The 9,030-nt window shown below is 37.7% G+C and overlaps 1 protein-coding gene across 1 annotated transcript; it reads left to right on the forward strand.

Annotated features, from left to right (window-relative positions):
• Nucleotides 1-383: 383 nt before the first annotated feature.
• Nucleotides 384-3,178, forward strand: LOC114307841 (zinc finger protein CONSTANS-LIKE 2). The gene is made up of 2 exons (XM_028253274.2): nt 384-1,220; nt 2,466-3,178. The coding sequence occupies exons 1-2, from the start codon at nt 489-491 to the stop codon at nt 2,847-2,849; spliced, it is 1,116 nt and encodes a 371-aa protein (XP_028109075.2). The 5' UTR covers nt 384-488; the 3' UTR covers nt 2,850-3,178.
• Nucleotides 3,179-9,030: the final 5,852 nt, after the last annotated feature.

Here is a 9,030-nt window from a genome sequence, read left to right on the forward strand (position 1 = left end):
TTCGAAGCATTTATTTTCAGCATTTCCATTTCGAAGCATTTCATGCACTTTCTTTTCGAAGCATAGGAGTAGAGGTAAATAATTATTACTTCGATTGTTCACTCAATCGTCTTTCTCCGTCCCTTTTTCTTCTTTTACTTTTTCTTTTCTCTACACTTGACAATTTTGAAGTCCTCTTCGTTGAGGCAAAAGAACCGTCAACACAATCGCTTGATAATTGGCTTGAATTTAATCTGTAAAGATTTTTCAATCCTTACTAGCACGCTCGCATTTATGATATTTTCCTTCGTAAGAAAAATAAGCCAACAAAAGTAATGTGTGAAAATGGAATTACCTCAAATACCCCTTAAAATACTATTGTGGCACCAATACCCTGGTCCAATGAATAACTTCTCCCCCAGCTCCTACTTGTAAACTGCCTACAGTTACCTCCCTCCCTCCCCACCCACACAAACCCAGAGAGACAGAGAGACAGAGAGAGAGGCAAAATGTTGAAGGATGAAGGGACCGGTAATGTTGTAGGCATTGGCACCAACAACTGGCAGCGTGTGTGCGACACCTGCCACTCGGCCGCCTCCTCCGTCTACTGCCGCACCGACTCCGCTTACCTCTGCACAACCTGCGACGCTCGCATCCACGCCGCCAACTCTGTGGCGGCGCGTCACAAGCGCGTGAGTGTGTGCGAGGCCTGCGAGCGCGCTCCGGCGGCTTTCCTCTGCAAAGCCGACGCCGCCTCCCTCTGCCCATCCTGCGACGACGACATCCACGCCGCCAATCCGCTAGCAAGCCGCCACCACCGCGTCCCCATTATGCCCATACCCGCCTGCCTCTTCGGCCCACCCGCTACCGACCCGGGTGGATCCGAAGCTGATGGGTTCTTCGGTAACGAGCCTGAGGATGAAGCAATTGGTGAAGAAGACGAAGACGAGTCTGGTTCATGGTTGTTACACAATGTTCCTGTGAAGAACAACACTAATCAGAATACTAGTAATGGGTTTTTGTATGGTGGAGAAGTGATTGATGAGTACTTGGACCTTGTTGATTACAATACATGTGAAGAGAGTCAGTTCACAGATCAATACAGTGGTGTTATTGGTGATCAGAAGAACTATGGAGGAGGAGGAGGTGATAGGGTAGTGCCTGTTCAGCATCAGCAGCAGCAGAATTATCAGTTGGGCATGGAGACGGGGTTTGGTTGCCCTGTTTCAATTAGTCACACAGTAAGTTTTTCCTTTTTAAATTAAATTAATTTAAGTTGATGAAATTTGAGTTATCGCAAGTCAATTTTATGTGTATTTGTTGGATTTTATGCTGTTAATTGTTCATTTGTTCTCGAGCATTCTCTAGGATTAAGGGGTTTTTTTTTATTTTATTTTTATTGCAAATGAAATAAAATAAAGGAAGATTGCAAATCACTCAAACCAGAGAAAGTAATTACAAAATCATGGAGGAGCAAGTGAGAGTTGCATTCTAGGCCACAATTTTTACTTATATGAGAGAACATAGCAAGTCTGGTGCAAGTGAGAACTGTATTCTGGGTCTATTTGAACCTTCATGTTTTTGTAATTACTAGCTACGAAATTGTAATAATTTTTTTTAAAAAAATCAATATATGAGTATATATTTTCTTGATGGTCTTTCTCTTTCATGGCATTCAATTTACTGTTTAGCATGAACACATATGTTTTCTTTAATTTGTTCCACAACTTTAAAAAGAGGATGTTTCTTCCTTTTCATCAGCTCTTTTCCTCTCTTATATCTTCCTTTCTCCTTAAAAGTTCGGAATCTATTGGCATAGCTGTAGTGCTCTTTTTTCTTTGTTTTTTTTTTGTTATATCCATTTTGCATCTTGACCTTTTTGACCAGCAAGTCATAAATATAAGTCAAGCTCTTTTTGACATGACCATTTTAAATGTACTTACAGGAAGTTCTAGTCTTCAAATTGTCACTAATTTATTGTTAATTCTTTCTTTTTGTTTTTTTAGTCTCTGGAAGTTTGTAGTTTGATCAGTCCATTCAATTGACTGAAAAGGCACAGGAAAATTTAGAACTTGATAACTATGTGGTGGAATTGTTATTGCAAGTTGCAAATATTCTGCTTTTCTTGTTCCATCTTCCTAAGGAAATGTATGAAGCCTGATAATTTTGTTCTCGGTCTTCTAAAGATCATCTTCCACTTCCATGTAGCATTCCTAAAGTCTTTTGCTTGCTATGGAGTACAATTTGGTCTCATTCCCATTCCCTTCCTCAGGAGAAAAGTGACCCAAAAAGTTGTCAGAAAATGTAGGGTGAATCAGATTTATTCTGACCCACATCATACAATTCATTTTCTGATAACTTTTCGGGTAAGTAAATCACTTTTCTTACCATGCACAGTTTGCTTCTTTTTTTTCTTTTTCTTTTTCTTTTTGCGTCCAAACCCCCATTAGATTTGTGTCTCAAACATTCTTCTCATTTGAAATCAGGTCTCCATTTCATCAATGGATGTTGGTGTTGTTCCAGACTCTACAATGAGTGATGATGTCTCTGTCTCAGTCTCAGTCTCAGTCTCAGCCTCCCACTCAAGACCTCCCAAGGGGACAATTGACCTCTTCTCGAGTCCTCTTCACATGCCATCCCAACTTAGTCCAATGGACAGGGAGGCTAGAGTCCTAAGATACAGGGAGAAGAAGAAGGCCCGCAAGTTCGAGAAGACAATCCGGTATGCCTCCAGGAAGGCCTATGCTGAAACCAGGCCCAGAATCAAAGGCCGGTTTGCAAAGAGAACTGACGTGGAAGTTGATGTTGATCAGATGTTCTCCGCAACATTAATGGCAGATGGCGGGTATGGCATTGTTCCATCATTCTAAATCCAGAAACAAGTAAAGGTCAGTCTCAGTGCACGAGGCTTTTGTCACTGCAAGGTCTGGGGAGGGTCAAATGTCCGCAGCCTCACCTCTCTGCATGTAGAGAGGCTGTAACTACTATTGCCAAACCTACTGCTAGTACTGTACCTGTTTCAATCTAATTCAATTTTTAAACAATCAGAAATATATGCTTTGTAATTTTGTGAATCTTCTTCTTCTTGTTTTGATTTGCTTGTAAATAAGGCATGTATACTTTCAAATTTTGTTGATTATTTTTGGTTAATAATGAAATATATAGAAGTCCACCAGAATTGAAGATTCTACTTCTATCATCAGTAATGATCTTTTTGTCACATTCATCTAATCCTCCTAGTCAGATTTCCAACTCATCTTATTCAAAATCTCATTTTGTTATAAAAGTGACTACGATCTTGACCAACAATGTTCTCATAAGTGCCTACTATTACCATGTTGGTGCCACTGTAATTAAACTAAAGGAAAATTTACCTACAAATCCATTTAATTGAGAAATGATAATCCATTTAATTCCAATGAATTTTTTTATAGATTAATTAGTCCTATTGAATTTGGAAAGGTAGATTTAATATATTACTTAGAAATTAAATTTACGGTTATATCCTTATTTTTATTATGTTTCCTCCTCCTCCTCCTCCTCCTCCTCCTCCTCCTTCTTCTTCTTCTTCTTCTTCTTCTTCTTTTTTTTGGTTAGAAGGTAAGGTAAACAATCTATGAGAATTAAATTTGGGATAAATTTTTATATAAGAATCTTTTTTGGAGTGTTTTGGGACGATAGTTAAAAGCTATTTTTTGGTTTTTTTTTTAAACTTTTTTGTGAGAGAGAGAAGTGGGTTAAAAGTTGGGAAGTGGCTTTTATTCCACTTCCCAAAATAGCCCTTTATTTGCAAAACATTTCAAAAAAAAAATACAAAAAAAGACTTAAAATATGTGATTATTCAAACATTTCAAAATAAGTACAAAAATTTCTTAGTAAGCTTTGGGTAAATGTATAATTTCAAGCTATAATACTCTATGTAATATTCAAACGTAACACTCCAAAAAAATCCTTAGTATACTTTTTCCAAACGTAACACTTCGATATAACATTTCAAAAAAACTCCTTAGTGTAACATTCCAATGTAACACAAAAAAATTTGTTAGTGTATTTTTCCTAAATGTAACACTCCAATGTAATACTCTAAAAAAAAGATGTGGGATTCTTCAAACCATTCCAAAAGAAGTACAAAAATTTCTTGGTAAGTTTTGAGTAAATATATAATTTCGAATTGCTAGTGTTACATTAAGGAGTATTTTTATTGTTTTTATATGTTACATTGGAGTGTTACATTTGGGATTACATTAATTGGAGTGTGACATTTGGGAAAAATATACTAAGGAGTTTTTTTTTTTTTTTTTTTTTTTTTGTTGCATTAGAATGTTATGTTTGAGAAAATTATACTAATGAATTTTTTTGAAGTGTTACGTTGTTACGTTTGGGAAAGTGCACCAAGGAGTTTTTTTAGTGGGTTACGTTAGAGTGTTACATTTTTGTTCATAATGTGAAATTTGTTCCATAAGGACGGAAAATCCAAAACCTCTATACTGCGAATTGCCCAAATATGTATAATTTTACATTTAGAGAAACCCACTTTTATATCTAAAAAATTAAAACCAAACATGAAAGTGACTATCTTTTTGTATAATTTTCATTTTAATAGGACCTGGTGTCATGACTCGAACCTACCCCTAAAAGTTTGGATCATAACCAGCCGGTAATCACTTGACTACCTTTGGCCTCAAGCAAACATACAGAGTAATTATGGTAATGGGGCCAAAAGCGGAAGTATACAACAAAAGAATGAGTCCATTGAGCTATATTAATATGAGCAAAATGTAACACAACTACATCTGTAACACCCTCAAAAGAAGCCCATAAATCCTACATTATTGACATGTTAGACATGAGAGAATAAAGCATAGTTTCATTTCATCAGAGTATTAAGCACAAAAGTATTGCATGTTGACATCAAAAGTAAATGCCCTATAGACTTACAACTTTCCAAGTCAACGCTTGGGTACAACAAAAGAAGAGTACTAACTCTTTATACAAAGTAAGCCCTTGGCTTGATTTACATGTAATACATAAAAGACAACACAAAAAGTCTTTCAGCCTCTAGCCTCCCAAGCTACGTCCTTGGAGGTGGCATACTATCTGTACCTGAAAATGAAGTCCATATAGGGTGAGCCACAGCCTAGTAGAGATATACTAAACCAAATATGAGCAATGACTAACATAATAGCATTTGACCGATGGTTAACACTTATAAACCAATGTATTTTACAATACAATTCCATGACTATCATATCCATGTTTTATTTCAATTTTCTTTAATTATACAATTTCGATACATAATCATGGCTCAGAACCTGGCCAACCAATTCAATGAGACTATGGCTCATATTAACACATTTCCATGTTTCACAATTTCACATGAGATTTACAACTCATATTAAAACACTTCCATACTTCAAATGATACACATATTTGCTGTATCTACACTTCAATTTAATACACATATTTGTTGTATTAATGGAGTCCATCCCCTATCTTTTCCCAAACAGGTTCGAGAGTCCATCCCCTATCTTCCCTCAAACCATGGAGTACATCCCCTATCTCCTCCCACACAATACACATAGTCCACGTATATAAACAATTATCATATACAGGAATCGATCAATAGGCGTATTTAAGGTGTTGTTCTAACCGTCATATTCAATGACATATTCAATGTGATTAGTTTCAGTTTTTCCTAATCAACATACAGTGTCTACAACAATCAAGACTATCCTCCACCGATAGCCCAAAGTAGTTATTTCTAAACGGAAAATAAATGCATCAACAGATAAAATATCAACATTTTCACAGGTGAGTAATAAATTAATTTAACTACACCATATAATTCCATCATTTCCCAATTTCATGTTTTCCCAAATTAATTATACCAATTAATTTATCACAATAATTAGGGCATTCTCCCCCTTTACCAAAAATCAACCCTAAGGTTCAATTTCCTCAATTTGACACTAATAATGCCATTTTCCAAGTCTTACATACATATGGGTTTTTAATATTTGAAAACCCCTCTTTTATAAATTACACAACAATCCTAACTTTTTTCAAAATTATCCAACATCACCAACTAATCAAACTAGCCAAAATTAAAGACAAAATTCATAAGATAGAGTAGGGTATCCCTACCTCGAAATGAAGAGACCAAAGGAGAAGATGGTGAAAAACCAAAGTGCTCCAAATCCAAGATTCTTTAGATTAAAAGGAAGCCCTCAACACCCTATATCTTTCTTACAAAGAACTTAGGGTAGTGTAGACGTCCCCGAACGTCCCGGGAAAATCCCGTTTTGTTCATTGGGCTTACTACAATTTGGACTCAATGTCATGATCCTGTATCTAATTTCGTGGAGTGCAATGCAAGACCGATGAATCATCAAAGAGTCTAAATCCGACAAATCGTTTTGAAAAACTGATTTTTTAGAAAGAAGTGCCAAACATAGACTGCTTTGCCAGATACAGAGTCGCCACCTAAATATTTTATTTTAGGAGAATTTAGGAAACCTTGACTCGTGCCTAAGGCCACGTGTCCGTCATCACCAAAGTTGCCTTGGCTCGGGAACTTGGGTACGATTGGAAAAAGTCACTTCGTGAGCACTCTCGCTCGCCCAATCAAAGATCGGCCTCTACTAACCATGATATCGAGTTTTGAAAACATTATGTGCTCTTATTCCGGTTATTAGCCTAGAATTGCTACGTGATGCGCACAATATACAAGTATATACTGGATCGCCTAATTTTGAACAAAACATCTCACGTTTGTTTTTTAAAGCGGTTTGCTACTCGTAACTAGGCTAAAATGCGGATTTTGCCACCCTCAAAGTGGGCTTAGAAAATATGGTGATTTGCCACTCTCAAGTGGGCTTAAAACTCGCAATTGATGAATTGTTCCAATTCAAGTAATCCAACCTTCACCCACAGACATTCAGGCAATTATATCATATAAGCAGTTAGCCTCATGACAAGCATGCTATCATGGCAAGCATGCTATTATGGCAGTCACTCACACGCATGTAAGGATGCTAAAGAATAAACACTTACCGAGTACTCCGAGCCAAAACAAAAGCTATATTATAAATCAATGCATGATCCTAGCTATGTCAAGAATGCCTAATGCAATACATACAAAATGCAACTAAGATAGGCTCGGCTACTCTAAAATGGCATATGAGATGCAACAATCGATACATGTATTCAACTTGGAATTGAAATACAATGCAGTTAGCATGATGCGCTGAGCCTGGTGCATGCAAGACAAATGAATGGATGCAAACATGCGAGCGTAAGGATGCTAATTGAAACGTGCCCTAAAACTAACCATCGAAAGTAAGTAAAAGGGAGAAAGATGTGGGGTTGGAAGACATACATCACACACACGCACACTTATTACAACATTGACCTCCTCAGAGGGTCTGAATGAATAATACACAACCAACTAGCTAATCTAAGCTAATCAAGCTAATTATTACACAACATTAACTAATTAACAAATTAACTAAATAAGCAAATGAACTAGCATGCAAACTACATATGATGGATTGCCTCAGCTCTGCTTTGAATGATAAGGGATACATGCATGCTCGAGTCGCCTCGTTGGGAAATCCATCGCAATGCCCCGATTTGCCTCTGTTTGTAACTGGTCCCAGAATACTGTACAAAGCTCCAGAAGGCTGCTGACCAGTTTTTGCTGCTGGTTTCCGGTTTGCTGCAACAGAGAGCGAGAAAGGGGTATAGCAAAGTATTTTCAACATATGTGTGCATGATCACTCTCCCCGTCATTGCATCAGCTCTAGGGAGTGTAGTCCTCGATCCTCGTGCCATCAGTCACGCATCTTGACGCATGATGGCCGAGGAGTCGAAGTGCACGACTTAATGTGAAATGAATGCACATGTAAACACCTAAAGCCAACAACTCTATCATGGGTAGTCAAGAGTGTCGGCGACCCGGGAATCGAGGCACGTTTCGTCACTTTGAGTACGAAACATTCCTTGTTTCCCGTGTTCAGACTAACTCTTATCCCGAACACAATGCAACAAATAATATGGCATGGCATATACAAATGCAACAACTAGCATGCAATCCTAAACGAAATGCAACTAAGACATGCAAACATGCAAGGAATGGCATGCAAAGGTGCAACTAGCATATGCAATGCTATGAACTATGAATGGCATACTCAATGCACATGACGCTATATAGCATACACAACGCACATATGACGATGGACATACACAAAGGCATAATCAAGGCGTACATAACGCGACGATCAAGCATGCGACAACATGGACATGGCATACACAATACAAGATGGACTTAAACTAAAATGAATGGGCCTCAGCCATACTCAAATTAGTGGCCATACATGATGAAAATGAAGCAACAACACACATGAAACATGCACAAATGCAAGGGACTAAACCTAAGGCACAAAGTGCAACTCCACCAAAGCATGGTAAGCATGAAATATGGCATACAATCACATATTTTCCAGCTCTGAAATGACATGCAAGATGGTCCCAAATCATGCAAACACCTCACACATTGCATGCTAGATGGCCCAAATACCGAAACTAGTGAAGTGGATTACACTAGAGGTATGCAAAGCAATGCACAAATGATCAAACCAGCCCCAAACAATCCCTATGCAGGCCCAAAACAGTAGGAAAATGGACTAAAATGATGAGTCGAAAGGCATGAAAATGAAGCTCATGCAATGGCCCCATAAATGAGGTATTTAAGCACGACTCTCAAACACATTTAAAGAGTGGAAAACATGGGAATATGACATACGTGTAAGCTCTGAAATGTGATGCACAATGGCCCCAAAACATGGAAAACAACTCAACATAAGCATGCAATATGTTCCAAAACTCAAAGTTAGGCAAGGGTATTGAACTACAACCATGCATAACAAGCATCATTCGACCATAAGGCATAAAAACAGAGCTAAGACAGTCCAAAACATGCACAAAATCAGTTTAAAGCATGGCCAAAAAGTGCTAGAATCAAAGGCCAAAATAGCATGCAATGTAAGCTAG

The sequence above is a fragment of the Camellia sinensis genome, chromosome 1, assembly GCF_055761805.1.
Source record: "Camellia sinensis isolate YWXY chromosome 1, ASM5576180v1, whole genome shotgun sequence".
In the NCBI taxonomy this organism is placed as follows: Eukaryota; Viridiplantae; Streptophyta; class Magnoliopsida; order Ericales; family Theaceae; genus Camellia; species Camellia sinensis.